Source organism: Acanthochromis polyacanthus, chromosome 16 (assembly GCF_021347895.1).
Source record: "Acanthochromis polyacanthus isolate Apoly-LR-REF ecotype Palm Island chromosome 16, KAUST_Apoly_ChrSc, whole genome shotgun sequence".
Lineage (NCBI taxonomy): Eukaryota > Metazoa > Chordata > Actinopteri > Pomacentridae > Acanthochromis > Acanthochromis polyacanthus.
Window position 1 is genome coordinate 25,492,580 of NC_067128.1, and position 17,168 is coordinate 25,509,747.

Below are 17,168 nucleotides of genomic sequence, written 5' to 3' on the forward strand. Positions count from 1 at the left end.
CTGTGGCATAAGATTGTAGAAATTGCATATTTTTCTTGAGAAATCTCATGTGGTTCATAATAAAATGAAGTTAATTAAATGTGAAATTTTTTACAATGTAGTTTTTTCTTGCACTAAAACAAAGGGAAATATTTGGAGTTTTGGTAATTTTTTAGTTATTATGCTCTGACTTTACAGGTCTGGCCCATTTAAGATCAAATTGGGCCTAATGTGGCCCCTGAATTAAGAGGAGTTTGACACCCCTGCTCCACTCTGTCTATATATATTAGCTCTATCAAGCTTTTCTAGAGTTGTGTGCATCATCTTCCGGTCAAACTTTGCACATCCTGAGTGTCAGATTTTAAAACCAGTGTTTTTTCGGCAACCTGACATGAATGGAGACATCAAACTACACACAGCACATGATTGAGGACAAACAAGTTAACTTAAACAAGCTTATTTTTAATGGATCTGCAAAATTGTTTGAATTTCCAAAGAGAACTTCTGTACCTCCCGCCCACAGTTACCCAGTGGCAAACGTTACACGTTACAGAAACGCTTCCAACCCAAAGAAATCTGCATGCAGGAAAAAAAAAAAAATCAACCCAAAAAGGGAAAAAAAATAAATGAAAAAATAAAAGTAAAATAAATCATACAGATACAAATAAAACACCATTAAAACAGGACATACGGTATAATGCCGTTCTCTTGGCTGGAGGAGAAATTCAAACTCTTTAGCTTCAGTTTGGCTTCTTCATGATGAAAGCCTGAACCGACATAATATTAAACTGTAATTTCATTGGGTGGATGTGGCTCTGCCCACCACACAGCCCCGCCCCTGTCTTCCATATAAGGCACAGGACAAAATAAACCCCCACATACAAAAGGAGCTAGCCACGCCTCTGTCACTTGGTAACAAATTGTAATGACCAAATACGGTTAGACAACAGAAACCTCACTAAGTGTACAAAATGTTAATCCTATATTAGTCTTTTTTGTTTGATTTTCTTTTTACTTGGATTTCCTCTGACTGAAGGTGAGTGCTGTGGGTGGGTGGGGTTAAGGGGGGAGGTGAGGATGCCCAATCAGGTGAGCTCAGGCAAAGGAAATATTAAAAATATGAGCTTGTCTTTTCACACTTTTTTCTTAAAGACCTTTAAAACAAATGACAAGAAACGTGACTGGATTTCTCTTTTTATCAGAAATAAAAATGATCATCAGATGCAGAGTGAGGAATATGGAGGGTGGAGAGGGGATTAGACAAGTGAAGTGGTTTATTGTTTTATTCTGATAAAGAGACAGTGTCAGTGTGCAAGAAAACTCATGAGACAGGTTAGAGGACGAGAGAGTTAGAGTTAGCAGTTAGAGAGAGAGAGAGAGAGAGAATATGTGTGTTTTTGTGTGTGTGTTTGTGTGCATTAGTGTGAAAGAAAGAGTTGTTGTTCAACTGCAGCACTTGCTCTTCCAGCCTGTGACTCCACCTGCACTGCTGATGTCGACGTTTTCACTGTTGGGCTCTTTTACAGGCGTCTGTCACACAATCACACACAACAAAAAAACATCTAATTAAATACATGACATTCAGTATTGCAACACACCAACTCTGGTTTGTGTCCAGAATTGCGGCCTACTTCTACTCTACTGCATACAGCAACATTTATACTGTCTGCAATATTATTTGAGTATGAAATACATTTATTCCAATGCTCTCCAACAGGAAATAAAATCTAACAAACAAATCGTATCGTCAGTGGCATGTACTGTACACTACCACCTGCTAACAGTGCACTGTGATGCATTTGACAGATGCAAAGCACTTCTGTTGTCAGTGACAACACAGAACGATGACTCTAGGGGGCTGATTCAGCTGTGGTTTAAGGCTTTGGATGGATTTAAAGTTGTCTGAGTGACATGATCACTTAAATCCCACTCCTGTGTCTTCAAACGATGGAGTTTAAGCAGGATTTATGTTGTCCAAACTGCATGTCACAAGGTCAGACAGTAGGGATGCAATGAATAATTAAAGCAGTCAACAAGAGTTGATGACTAAAATAGTTGCCAGCAACTGGTTGCCGATTTGTTGGTGATGTCATTGTGTTTCTGTACACACTCAGAACAATTTGACTGTGGTTTTCCAACTACAGTTACAGTGGTGCCCAGATGGAAAGCTTAACATTTAACATTAGCAGCTTCACTGAGTCAACAACAGCAGACGAAGCACATCACATCCATATATTATTCAACTATCAAAGTAGAACTGAATCACTTTATTCATCCCCGAAGGGAAATGCAATAGTAGTTGTAAAAGTAAAAAAATTAGAGTAGTTGTTAGAAACACCTGAACAATCGCACCTTTCTAACGTCAGATAGTCGGTGTCAGTGTCTTCCTGAAAACGATCACCAGACATTCAGATATGTGGAGGCCATTATAATCCTCTTTTTCATTTGCTGCTCAATTATTGTTTGGCACTTTTCATCTGAACAATTAAACTATTGCTCCCTGTTTACATCTCCTTCCCCCTGGCTTTTCACTCCGCCCTCTGGTGTATCCATTTAAATTGACATTGCACTTGCAATTTGGTCAGAGAGCACTAGGGTTTTAAAAAACACTCAAATTAAACATTTAGAGAGGAAAACCTTTGCTGCTTGTGCCTCAAAGACAAACACAAGGCTAAAAAACTGATATTGCTTCACTGTAGTGTTTAAGTCTCTGAAGTGTCACAAGATCAAAAAGTTGAGAGCTACTGCTATTCAACTATTACAACTCATTTAAATTCATGCTGTTATAGGAATTTTTAAAAAAAGTACGTGCTTGTTCCTGTAACTATCATAACTCGACCAGTAGAGGCCACACACAACGATTAACTGTAAATTGAAACTGAGAACTGGAATCCCAGCGACTATCAGTCAAAGTCAATAAAATACATTGGCTCTGAAAAAGTAATGACAAAAAAAATAACCACAACTGAATACATATAGTCTTTTTAATGTCCAAGACCCAAAGACAGTGCACACACCTTTCTGAGGATGTCTTCTGCTAACGTGAGGAAAGCCTTCTCGATGTTGATGTTGGCCTTAGCGCTCGTCTCAAAAAACCTAATGCCATGCTCCCTCGCAATCTGTGGAGGCGAAAGCAGATCGAGTTAGAAAGTGTGGATGTGGCTTAAAGATGACTCAGTCCAAAAATAAAGTGGCTGATCTCCTCTGCAGAACAGAGATCGGGTATCACTGGTGTATCGCTCAAGCACATACACAACAATACTAGTCGGGTAGGTGTGTGGGAGTAAGCAGATCTGTGTCTGATGTTGCTTAATCTGCAGACTGAGCAGTCATTGGGAGTTTGCATTTGTACTTTGGGTCAAAGCTCTTAAAGCCCCTGTACTCCCATACAGGTGTTTTCAATCATTCTAGCCGATTAGAGATGTGCTCAGGATGGAACTGGGCTAAACCACATCTGACAATACATCCTGTGACCAAACATGTACCAGTAGAGGGCACGAACGGCAAGTGATGCCATCAAAGGTAAAAGTTAACAGGGGTCATTCTGTAACAACACTGAACAATATGTGAATGCAAATCATATGACAATATTTTGACAGATGTTATGATGACTCCTAGCTTAATGGGAATTGGAAATTTTGCATTCCTGAAACAAATGATGGGATTCTTAATGTGGTCTGTACTATACAAGCATGTTCCTGTATGTATGGACAGTATGACTTGTTGACCATCTCTGTGGCATTGCAATACTTCACTTGTAACAGCTTCAGAAAGAAAATTTTGTAGTTCCTGCAATGTGGGATTTGCACTAGACCCTATTCCAACTTTGTTAATATTTTGATTAAATGTTCATCGGTTTTAGACATCACATGTCAGTTCCATGTTGGATGAAGCAGAAGTGGGCAGACCAAGTAAAGCAGGATGCTGTGTAAGCAGCTATGCAAGTGGTGCTGTTCTTTAGTTGTTCTTCAAATGTTTCTGCACACATAGGTCCAGTTCACCTAGAACTTTAATGATTTATGGCATTATAACAGTGTTATGCCGCACACAATATATTTTTGAGTTCTCTCTACTTTTAGCCATGTTTGTGCTGTTTCTATAGAGGTGTAGGACTTTATGTTGCAGTAAAAAATGAGGTGTCAGTGAGTAAAAATGTGAAAACTGCCATGTGCTCAGAGGGTTAAATGTGTTAAATGTTCTCATGGGACTCATTTGTGTAGCCTTTGCGTGGCAATTAAAACACAGGAATAAAGTAAATGTAATTAAATGACTGTTCATGAACTTGGCTTATGTCCAAAGAAACTCTTGTTTTCACAGTAGTTCAGTAAAGAACATAAGACTGAATGGCATCCAGAGACCAGTAGCAGCTTATTGCACTTTCTAGTTAGTACAAATGCTTTGAGTGGCAGTTTTGAGCTGCAATTACACAATTCAAACTTTGCCACCTGTTCCAGTACCTCTCTTTAAGGCCGTTCTTCATGCTTTACTTCAGTTTTTCCTCTGTGCTTTTCAGTTATTTTCCAGCAACATTGATTCATGGTGAACCAGCAAACAAGACACTTATGGAACTGTGACCGCTGTCATTGTGTTGTGCCCTCAAAGTGGAAAAGTGGGACTGAAATGTGATTAACTGCAGAGGACTGAATGTGTAGACATCTTATTTGTTCAGGGCTATGAAATCAATATGCAAAGGGGCAGCGACAAGTCCACTAATCAACACGGCAGACTTTGATGATAAATGTTTGCTTATAGCTGCAAAGGACTGTACCATCTCACCTGCTCGCCCTTGGCTTTTGGTACGACCCTTTTGTCCTCCATGTCACACTTGTTGCCTAACAGCATTCTCTCAACATCCTCATTTGCATGCTGAAAAAAGTTAGAGAAGAAAGTGTAAATTACTGGAACATTTAACTTCAAGCTTCATCTTAGACTTCATTCACACTAAACCGTTGAATCCTGAGAAGTTGGGCTACATCCCCTATGCCAATCAATGCAATGAAACTCAGGCAATGAATAGGATTATTTTCCAAAAGGTATGTATTGACATGTCAGAGCTTCTAAGAGCCACCAGGGGGCATACTGACTGAGTGGAAAATCGAGTAAGTGTGTTACTGTCATCTAGTAAAATAACTTCATTGCTCTTTTTAAGAAAGGGTTCAAGATGGTTAACAGGACATACTAAAGAATAAAGGGGTTTTTAAGTTACAAAAAAGTCAATTTTAGACTTTCCTCAAATTGCTGGATTATTTTTAAGGATATTATTGGGGTCTGAGGCCAAAATGCATCTATAAATTGACAGTTTTATCCGACCAACAGTACGAACCCCAAAGATATTTAAGTTAAGTTCTAATTCAATTCTCCCTGTCCTCCTTCACTCAAAAAATGCCTTGCTTAGTGTTGCTTCAGTGTGCTGAATAACTGATGTGCAGACAACACTTGATGACCTCCTCTCACCTTTAAACTTTTATATGTTCCGACAGGATTTATCACAATAACTAGTCATTATTGGCCCACAAGCAATTTACAAAGTAAGCAGAGCATTTTAATATCTTGAGAGGTGATCCTTGAACAAAAAAAATCTAATAAACCAATCTGATGCGAACTAAATGACAACTCAACGTAAAAATGACCACAATTGAACAAGGAAATAAAAATCACCCTTTGGTTTTAAAATCGTTCACAAGTAGATACCCGTGTTCCTGAGTGATCGCAGGACAAAAGTTTGGCAACAACAACCAGCCTCATCGAATGAGGTAAAACATGAGCAAGGTCGAGTTCTTAGTTAGCAGGAAATTCATTGTGTTTGCTTTCACCGACCGGACTCAAAGCTCTTCAACACCAAAAGTGAGAAAAATGAATTCCAGAGAAACGTAGTCTCACCCAGGACACTTTGCCAACTGTGTAACACCTACTCACTGATAGTGTCACAATATTTTAATGTTTGTTGGAACAAAGAAGATAGATGATGTTAAATCCAACACACATCAACTTGTCTGGTGTGTTTAATCTGCAATAGATTATTCACATAACTGAATCATCAAGACAAAGCACCACCACCAAAGAAAACCGTAGAGAACGAAGCTGAAAGCAGCAGTTTTCCAGGGAGATGCACAGAGGAGTGGCAGGAGGACAAACTGACCATGTGTTACTGACAGCTTGTCTGGTAACCACCCAACAATTTGATATATCAGCTTTGTTGGAGAGGGGTGTCATTAAATGTTGCACATAGATCAGGCTACAGTGCCTCGTCTTTAGGGTCGTATATCATGGCTGTAAACATTTAACACTTTTCTAAAACTTCTCAGGGAGGAGGATGACACAAATTGGGGACAAATTCTAAAAATCTAAATCTACAAATAATATAATTGTACTTACTGTTCTGTAAAGAATAATTGTATCACATGTACAACTTTCCTGTTTAACAGTATTAAGATTCTAAAGAACTTAGACTGCATACATAATGAGGGTGTTAAGTAGCTTTGGAATTATTTTAACAATTCTGATTCTGTTTATTAATTACATTTCTTAACAAAGATTGATTGAAGTTCTTTGAGGTTTAGGTGGCTACTACAACAGTAAATGCTTTTACATTAACCCCTTGATACCTATTGTCCCAAATTTGCAACAAACCACTTTCCTTCAGACGGCAGCTTAGATAGCGTATCCATTCCCCAAATGCTGGCTTCTGCATATTCAACAGGTACCTCAGAACCTTTTGCAAGCACTGGTTTCTCATAGGACCGGTCAGAGTGGGACCTAATTATTATATATCTATGCTCTATGTGTAATGGACAAATTAGTAATCGTCACTATTTTAGCATCAGCTGGAAAACAAAAAGACAAAAAAAAGGTTTTTATTTAATTGTAAATAAATTCCGGCATCAAGGGGTTAATGCATGACTTACAATAGTCCAACAATATAATATATTGTATTGGAATGTAACAGTCACAGGTGAGCTTTTTTTCCAGTGAGTACTGTCATTACCATAGTATTCTAACTGGATTATACTAACAAACTTTTACTTTGAGTAACATTTTCAGTGCAGGACACTTTTACAGTGTGCTACTGGTGTTTTTACATAAGTAAAGGATCGGAGTGCTTTCTCCGCCATTGCCCATTACTGTCTGTCAAAGTGAACAGATACTTATCATGTGAATTAATTTAGTTTTAGAACCACTAAAGTTAGCATAGCCACAGTCTGCACAGCTGCATACTGCCATAAAAGAAAGTTGTCACACAGAATGGTGGGTTTTCCGTGTAAAGTGAGTTACTTCAGTCAGCCGTAACATGCGTCTATAAGCCGAATAGTTAATGAAAGTCTGTGTGTTGTATTCGCTGCAACACACAGACTAAAGAGTTCCTGTTCATGTAATGTTACTATGGCACCCTCCTTCATTTTTCAAGTGTGAAACCCTGCTTACCATAGATAAATGTTAGCAGAAAAATAGAGCTAAATAAAGTGATCCTAACTACAGCAATCTCTTGAATATTTTGAGGTACTCTAACAATAGTAGAGTGCAATTCTGTCTTTGTAATGCATTATGTAGCAGCATTTGCTAAATTAAGGTGATTGTTACAAGAGAATCACACAATTTCTACTGTTCATCTGCTAATCAAAACAACTCAGTAACAGTTGAGTAGCTAAGCAGAATAAATTATTTAGGAAAATGCATCAAGAGATAGGCAGACACGGATGCATACAACTCGTATGATGAATGGTGCAGACATATAGCAGATACACAGTAGGTGTCTGTAGTACACTGTTTAGAAGCTAACAAAAGGGAAAATTGCTTTTGAACCAATAAGAAGAAGAATTTCAATTTATTTTTCTTAAAGAATTCTTTAGAACCCAAACCCAAAATCCAAACCCAAGTATTCAATGTAATAAATCACCACTGCTTTGGCTTCTGACATCTTTAACCAACAACTCAGGGTGCAATCAGCTATTGCACCTGGAGTGTATTAGCTGTTAACACAGAGTAGTAGTTTAAAAAAAAAAAAAAGGCTCAGTGTTTGAGACAGCCTTTGTGGCATCTGGAGCTTTTGGAGTTACTTGTTTACTTGTGATCAGATTTAAAACAGTACAATCCCTGGTTCTGCTACAGTGAGACAGATGCATACGGACATCTGGCTCATCTGATGTGATTTAGTCACAGACTCCTGTTCCACAGTTCACTGCACTCAGTTTAGCTAGCTTGTTAGTCATGTTGGCTGCATTCCCATGAAGTATTTATCACTGTGTCATTACGCCAAAGATAAAACAAAAGATTCCCAGGAGTGCCAACAGTTGACTCCCCAGAAAGAATCAAAATTTACCAAGCAGTATACACCCACATGACGATATGTTCACCGAGTCTGGGGGGATTTTGTGTTTGTGTCTTACCTCATCAATGTTGCGCAGCCATTTGCTGATGTTTTCAAAGCTCTTGGCGTTGGTGATGTCGTAGACCAGCATGATGCCCATTGCTCCTCTGTAGTAAGAGGTGGTGATGGTGTGGAACCGTTCCTGGCCTGCTGTGTCCCTGCACACACATGCAGCATATTTTGTTTATATGTATTGACTTTTTTCTTAAATTATTTGCAGCCTTTGACCAATGACTTCATTCCTCCATTAAATCATGCCATTTTTTGACTTACACTCATGCCAATCAAAACATTTATCAGCCACAAATGTCACAATCTGTAGTCCAAAGCACAACAGCAAAAAAGAGGATTATTACTGTATTAAATAGCATAAAAATACATTAGGCCAATATTTTATGTGTCTACCCGTTTTACTCCTCTTTACTGAGGAAAAACGGATTATATGTGCCAGTTACAGGACATCATAAGGTGTGCCTGATGTGCTATTGTGATGCAATTCTTTTGGTCACCAATAGAGGCTAATAAGAGCTATAAAATATTTAATGACCCATTAGCACAATTCAGACTGTCAGGGGAAAAAAGCCCTGTCAGAGGAACAACTGTAATTTAATTCTAACTTGTACTTCACTTGGAAAGTCTGCCATGTCACAGAAGTCAAGTGAACCTGGTACAAACACATTAAAATCCACCGCAGGCCTTGTCCCTCACACGTCTGCACTAGCATGCACCTCAATTATGACATTTTCCTATCAGGGAAGCCCTGCCAACATTCATCTATCACTGCTAAGAGATTAAAAGAGAGGAAGCCCAGCAGCACCAGGCTCACAAAAAGCAAAACGAATCTTTACTTACAAAAGGCTGCTTCACAATGACTATAAAATACTAAAAGTCTCTTCAAGAAGCTGATCTGTAGAGCGTGACTATATGCTCGGGAGGCAAGGTAAAATTTTGAAGATTTAACTCAGATATAATTTGCCTGGTCAGGAAGAGGGCAATGTGATGTAGAGAAAGACTGTAGTGCAAACAGCCACGGCCATTGCCTCATGGAACGGATCAAATGTGATCAAACTTTGAAACAGAACACCATCAGAATTAAACCAAACATTTTATACATGTACAAGTTGCAAAACCTTTGCAACTTATCTTGCAAATACAGATCCTTGGCCCCTTGTATGAGTTCATAGCCACAGACTGACTAACAACCACACAGTTAAAATAAGTAGATAAATATTAAAAATAAAAAATGTCCTTTCATATTTCAAATGTCTCTTCGAGAAGCCTCCTTTGGGCAAAGCACCTGGGCTTAGGAAATGAAAACACACTAAGACAGTCACTGCATAACAACTTGTTCTAAGTTCTCATAATGCCTTGAACCTCTGAGCAAAACTGATGGGCTGCAACAGTTATCTTAATAGTTAATTAGTTCCTCAAATAAATGTTTGCCCCTCAAACACTGAAAAGCACCTGGAGCCTAAGCTGCCATACTGTATTCAAACCATCTGGTCTGACAAAAAGATCAAATCTCAAAAGGAGTTTGTTTTTTTCCCCCTTGTGTATTTGGTTCTCACATAACAGTGGGTGGGGATGCACAGGTGTCTCCATGTTCTAGATAACAGTAAAAGATCAGTCTTGAATGAAAACGCTGTCGCCTGTGGAGATGTTCACCCTGACATAAAAAAACCTATGTATCCATTACTTTTTTCTGTATTGGCTTCAAAACTATTAACCAATAACTGGGTCTTGGCTTGTGCTTTAAAACATTTTGAACATTACAATCTTGACTATTCCATACTTCTTTCTGAAGCCAGTTACGGTTAAAATGGAATGCTGTTACATTGTGGAAATTATGACTGTATACTAGTTATTCTTGCAAAAAAACACTTTGAGATGACAGAAAATTAACCTTTAATCACTCAATCATTTCCCAATACAAAATGTTAAAACTTTGTGGGCTGGCTGGTTCCAGTCTCTCAAAAGTTTGAACATCTAAATAATGACTGTAAATGTCAGCTTTGAATGACCAAAGTTCAGTAGCAAAGTGACAAAGTGTATGTGTTCTACTCTTGCTAAACGAAGAGGTTTAAATGTCAGTTTCACTTGGTGAAAATCCCCAGCTGTCGACTACAATGACAACCCTCAGCATTCCTCCTGATGGACTGATGATCATTTCCTGCCCTAGCGCACTTCAGTCCTTGAGGGAGGTTTGTCAAACAGATGTTTCACTATCATATAACAAGGTACAAACTCAAGAGGCTGTACTGCAAGATGACTCTCACAACGTCAGTGTATTTTTCAGTCTGCACACAAGTACAAAACAACCCTTGACATGGGTACAGAAAAAGAATAGCTACAACATATAACATACTAACCAGATCTGTAGTTTGATCTTCTTTCCTTGTAATTCAACAGTTTTGATCTTGAAGTCTATTCCTGTAAAGAATTAAAAACAGATCAGCATACACAATATCTATCAAAAGTGCTGCATGCACTAGTATCACACGAGGTACCATTAGGAAAGAGATGAATGAATAAATAAAGGCTTACATACAAAGACTTTGGCACTGATGCAAACAAAGAGAAAAAGCAGCTCAGACAAATACTTCAACAATAGCGAATCGGGAACAGCCAAAGAATGACACTGGGAGAGGGAAGTGGAAAGTGAGTGACAAGTGTTTCCATCAGAGAGACAATAACATTAGCTCTTCCTGATTCTGCAGTGTCATGCCCAAGCTCTGAGGCTATCAGCAGACAGCTGTGGGACCAGCAGCTGGCTAACAACGGGCACACACAAACCGGGGTACGAAGTGAAATCAGGTTAAAGGAAGGAAAACTGAGAATGTTTTTTTATCACCATAACCTCATTACTGTAAAGCATAAACTTAAACACATGTAGTTTGAAAAGAAATATTGAGTCTGGCATACTTTAGGTGGGTTTGTGATATTTAATGTTAAAGCCTTAAGAGTTGTTTTGTCTTTTGAGTCAAAGCAACTTGATTGATGTAGTGAGAGGACTGGTTCAGTGGTGGAGAGAATACAACTTTTCTATGTGCGTATACAAGCAACTAAATGTTCCACATTGGAAAGGTATTGAGGCTTACGATTCAGTTTTCCTTGGACCTTCAGTTTAACTTTTTTGGATATAAAGGTGCAGTGCTAAGTTTATTGCCATTTCATTTCATCCAGGAGGTTTCCTCCTTTCAAGCTTGCCTTTGTCATATTTTTCCTACTTGGTGAATTTACAACTTTTCTGTGTATTAAACTCATTGTAAACTGAGTTTCATTGGGTTAGAGACTTTTAATCTGGTAAAACAAGGCACTTGAAGATTTTACATTGGGCTTTTGAAAATTGTGGTGGCATGTGGTCACCGACTTATGACTTCTTTTTTTTTTAAATTATTGTAAACAACTAGAGTTGAATTCTTTAACAATTGCTGGATAGCCAATTCCAGACACTCGCATCAGAATTTTCAGTTTTTCTCAGTTATACATTTCAATAAACTGGATAGCTTTGGGTGTTGGACTGTTGGTCAAACAATACAAGAAGTGAGTACATCACTCACGGGCTTTGGCAAATCATGGCTGTGGCTTAGTTTTTTTTCATACATTGAGCAACTAAGCAATTTATAAAGAACTGGCATTTCGTGACATTATTCAAAAAGGACAACAACAGTTATTTCCAGCTCTTGACGATTCAGAGAAAATGAGCCATAGTCCTACCAGCAGTTCGTTTTGTCTAAAAATTTGAAAGCAACAGGTGCAAAATTGAAATGAACAAGTATTTGACACTAACGTGTCTATGTCCCCCGCCACAATGTTTAACAGATGTTATTGGAAGAAAATGTTAGTAATAACAGACAATTCCTTTGTGAGATATCGCGCAGGCAAGGATTTCAAAGTCAAAGTCAACAAACGCTCAGTGTGACCTTGAAAATTATGCGAAGGTCACCCAAATTGACTGGTGTCGGGTGATCATCCAAATACATGTTGACATCAAGTTTGAAGAAGATCCGACAATTCCTTCGTGAGATATCGCGCAGACAAGGATGCGGGATGTACGGACGGATGGACGGAGGTGAATACAATTATCATTTTGACAATATTAAGTAAAGTACCCATGATTCTTATCTTTGTAAGTGTAAAGGCATAGAGGAGGTTTCACTTCTGGCCAACAAGTGGTGTTTTCCTGTAAAATTTTGAACTGTCATTTCTGCTCTGGTCAAAAATTGTGGCTGCTTAGAAAGTCCAAGACACAGCTGTGCTGTAGGTGGGGCAGGGCAAACAAATAATGAAGGAACTGGCTGCCAAAGTGTGACTCACTACAAATTATGCACACTCTAGGGAGAGGAAGAGAGGGAAAGAAAGATGCTGTTGGATTGAAAGTAAGAGCAAATAGGAAGAATATGAATTGGGGAACTGGGGATAGAATGGTGAAAGACGGTGAGTTTTCTTGACAACAACTAATAAAAGCTAAGCTCTCAAAAATCAGGCTCAGCAGGGATGACGATAAATGTGTATGTTCCTGATGAGGAATAAAACGCTGAGTAAATCAGGGTTTTTTTTCCCCTTATGAGGTGCAATGGCAAGTTGTCAAGATAATATGTGCATTGTGCAATCACAGGTCATTTGCCCCATTACTGGAAAAAGAGGCATGCCTAACCGGAGGAGAATGATATTTTCCAAGACAGCCGACCGTTAAACTGGACGTTCTAAACAGAAAGTACATGGTTTATGGCTGGTTTTCTTCTCAATCATAGAGGACTCATTCACTCCACAAGCATAAATTCCACTGTCGCCATTTGTCAGTTTCCGTGCAAAATTATTTGAAAAAAGACTGGAGATTGCAATATTATGCATATTCAGCACTCTTAATCTGCATAACCTCTGATATGTAAGAGGGAAGGGCTGAGAGGGGCATTCAGAGGATTGGAAAAGAGGATGAGTGAGGGGGGTTTCCAGTGGGGGTATTTTGAGAAGCAGCTGTGCATCTGTGTCTCGAAAGGTATGAGTACTGTGTCAGAGGAAGAACACATTCCTGTTTCATATGTCCTGTTTTTGCTGTGTCTTTACAGAATTTTGTTCCTTTCAGACTTTCGATTTAGGTATGTATTAAGTTCTAGACCTGGCTGCTATGTGAATGCTTTCATTAAAATAACAGGCAAAAGTTGTATATCTCTGGTATATTATCATTTAGAAAAGAATTCTGGAAAAGTTTCTGTCACATGTATTTACAACTATTGTAATAGTCAATTAAATACACCTTGCTATTTTTATCTCAGATCACAACACAAATCTGCTGAGTGTCACTAATATAGACAGAAATGGGAAACAAAGCCTTTGTGTTTTCTGTTCAAGCTACATTTTGGCTGTAAAAAAAATGAAGAAGACAGCTGTACAGTTTATGCTAATTGTCTCTCTTTGTTCATTTCAACATTCTTTGTATTGCTCTCTCTCTTTTTATACTGTGTTTTTTGTTTCTGTTATTGTACCAGTTCATCTAAAAACTTGTTTTGCCTTGTCTGTCTTGTAAGTGAGACCCCAATCACACTGACGAATCTTTCCCTGGCAACATAGCAACTAATGCCAGGCTGTTTCAATAAATCCATATCGGAAGACTTTTACCTTGACAACAATAAAGGCAACAACAAGTCCAGACTACACTACTACTACATATTCTTACATTTCTACTGCTAATCATGTTGCTTGCTACTTTGTTTTGAATACAGATGTAGAACAAAGACAAGAACACAAAGGAGTATGTAACTACAGTAGTTTTAAGAGAACAGCCTCCACAATGATGTTGGGTTTTGCACTTCACAACATCTTTATTGAGCTACTATCATTTGACTTGATTCAAGACCACAGATCCCACTACAAAATTAGACAAACTAAAGTGAGAAGACTGCTGCTGGGCACTTCCTAACCTGAACTGACAACAATGACTGCTGTGGACAGCTTTCCTGAAGTACTGTTATCCTCTGTGTTGTTGGTCATCCTGATATTTTTAATAACATTTTAACTAACATAAAGCAACAGACACCCATACAATCTCTTTAGTAGGGTTAAACACATTATCCACCATGTGAAGTAAGTGCTTTTAGAACCTATAAAGTTTAGTTGGAGTTAAACACAGTATGCAGAATATATTTTTACTATTTCTCTAAATGAAAGGAAAAGACAATGACTGTGGTTGCTGCAAACGCTTATAGTCACTGACGTACTATCCACCTTGGCAGGGAAACTACCCCTGCAAGGAGCAAAGGTCACCATTGGTCTGTGAATACTGAAGAACCTGTTAGTCTGGACTGCTATTACCACAGCATTTGGCACATCTTTCCCCTAAACTAGAAGAGATCTGATATGGTGGCTTTAATCCAAACAAGCCACATAGCTACTCAAATGTTGCTTCTACTTTAACAGCATAGACTCCGACTTTATTTCCAGAAATGAGATGGAGTGTAATAAAACGCAAACACTATTGGAAATCAGGGAAAGCCAAAACATCAACAAAGCCAAAAAAAATAATACATGTGACAGCAAGCTTTGCAACAGAGTGACAGGACATGGCTGTATTTCAACAAATCTAATCTAGCATGGATGCCACTGGGAACACTGTCACCCATTATGGTTGCATGTTCTTGGGCATAAAGTCAGGTCAACTTGATCATACACAAGTTACGAAAAGCTGGGCTTGCAATGAAAGCTCAGTACAGGGATCAGGAATATAAAGCTTGCTCACTGCAAACACTAAGCTTCATGTAAAGCACATCTAGTGTTACATTATTACTCAGCACTGATCTTAAGCAACAGGAGTAAATGGAGCCTTCACTTGGGCCATGACATCGTTTGACACTTGACTCATGTGAGCATAATGTTAAATGCATGCGTAAAGGGCAGAGAGAAAAAAGGGCTGATGATGCCACCATGATGAATTGTTTGTTTTTACATAAGTACTTGACTTAAACATTTCTCAGGAGCCATTTCTACTACTTAATATTTCTAGTTTCTGTGAGATTTTTTCTCCTCAACAGTTATGTCAGTTAGTACACTGCTACCTCATACTTTACACCGTCAACATATGAGCTTCTTACAACACACAGTATATTTTATGTATATATAATGATGCACAATACAGTGGTTTTGCCACTTAAGTAGAGGATCTGAATACTTTTTTTATTCACTGCTTTTGGGAAGGCTTTACTAGTATGGAACCTCTCATCTTGAGCAAAGACTCAGACATGTATTACCTTTAAGGTGTCAGTCAGTCAGAACAAATCCATCACGGTAATAGTAAGAGGTAAACGCCTAGACTTGCATGAATAGATGACTTTTAATGTTGCTCTAACAGCAGCACGGCCCTGTGGTGCTACTAGCCTACTTAGCTTATTAGCCACTGGCTCAACTGATATGACAGCAAGTCCTCTGACACCTAAACCGGTTTTACTTCCCGTTACTGCCAAGCTAGACCAGAATAACATAACCAAGGTTTCGTTGTAAAAGTCAGAGGGATGCGAACAGCCGTGACCACGGTTTAACTAAGGGCCATAAAACTGCACTACTAGCTTTCCAGCTAACCTGTGCAGGCCTGAAGAGCTGATAGCTTGCTAGCTAACCAAATATGTCCTGCCTACCATTTCCAGCTGCAGGGTAGTGTCAGACGAGTCTCCCAGCTGTCAAACTATCTCGAATGGGGGTTCAACATCACCCAAAACACCTATAACAACACGTCATCCTGTGCCTGTGTCCCTTGGTCTTCTTACCTATGGTGGAGATGAAGGTTGTGTTGAAGGCATCGTCAGAGAAGCGGAACAGCACACAGGTCTTCCCCACGCCCGAGTCGCCGATCAGAAGCAGCTTGAACAGCAAGTCGTACGTCTTCTTCGCCATTGAAAACCACCTCGAGTCACGCAGAGATCAGAAACAATTGATGACCTAGCACACCTATCTGAAGTCTAAAGCCAGCTCCTTGGCCAACCTGACCAACTGCCCCGGTCCTCTTGACTGCTACAGTTAACAATCTGGGATTTGTTGATTAGCTTGGCAAGCTAGTTGGCTAAAAACCACCCAAAAAACGTGCCCGTAGACTTGTCCGATAAGTAATATTTCCCAAACCCGACTGTTACCCCCCTTACAACATGAGAACAGAAAGCAAAAATAAGAATCTCCTCCCGTGTGATTCCTCTTTTCCACTCTTTCTTTTCTCCCACACAGTCAGGACAAAATGGCTCCTCTCTCTACCCCGACTCACTCTTTCTTCAAACTAACGGCGAGCTAATTCAAATTCTCGGCACACCCCGTCATTCCAGTGCCCTGCCACAAACTCGACCGATAAGAATTTGAAAAAAAATCTCAGCAAAAAAGTGTGTCAAAATCACTGTCTGTCCGGAGCGATTTCGCTTTTTTTCTAGAGAGATTAGAACCGAAATACAGACGACCGCCGTCGCCTTCGAATGGGAGCCACCACGGCGACACCCTAGTCCCATTGGCACGCCTTCTCCCGCCCTTTCTGTCAACATCTGCTTCTCTTATTCGCCATTCTAGCTGTCGGTCCATTAAGCACATTGATGTGATTGGCTGTTCTGGCAAACATTCAGAGGTAAAGGGGCGTGGCTTAGATTGACAGAAAGGGCAAATGTTACTGCGTAAGTTACTCGGACATTTAGGCTCAAGGCTCTCTTTGCTTCTCAGGATGATATGTATCCATTGATCCAATATGGCGGCCGGTTTCATGCGGAGCTCTGGCAGCCGGGGTGGTTTTCAGTTTTCATGGCAAGCTGGCATTTGGAGCAGTGACTATCCCAGCTGTGAGTCAGGCAAAGTGATGTCA

General features: G+C 39.3%; 1 protein-coding gene across 1 annotated transcript; it reads right to left on the minus strand.

The window, feature by feature from the left end:
- Positions 1-420: 420 nt before the first annotated feature.
- Positions 421-16,821, minus strand: rab10 (RAB10, member RAS oncogene family). The gene is made up of 6 exons (XM_022199826.2): positions 16,102-16,821; positions 10,714-10,774; positions 8,364-8,502; positions 4,756-4,845; positions 2,997-3,098; positions 421-1,509 (listed from the first exon to the last, which is right to left on the minus strand). Exons 1-6 carry the CDS (start codon positions 16,226-16,228, stop codon positions 1,423-1,425), a joined length of 606 nt encoding a protein of 201 aa, XP_022055518.1. The 5' UTR covers positions 16,229-16,821; the 3' UTR covers positions 421-1,422.
- Between the last annotated feature and the right edge of the window lie 347 nt (positions 16,822-17,168).

What these genes read in the sequence shown, in the direction of transcription:
- rab10 (XM_022199826.2), bottom strand. Translation starts at nt 16,228, where the DNA reads ATGGCGAAGAAGACGTACGACTTGCTGTTCAAGCTGCTTCTGATCGGC. An exon ending in CAAAAGCCAAGGGCGAGCAG is followed by an intron (nt 3,099 to 4,755) that starts GTGAGATGGTAC and finishes TCGCCTCCACAG; the next exon opens with ATTGCGAGGGAGCATGGCAT. An exon ending in CAGAAGACATCCTCAGAAAG is followed by an intron (nt 1,510 to 2,996) that starts GTGTGTGCACTG and finishes ATTGTGTGACAG; the next exon opens with ACGCCTGTAAAAGAGCCCAA.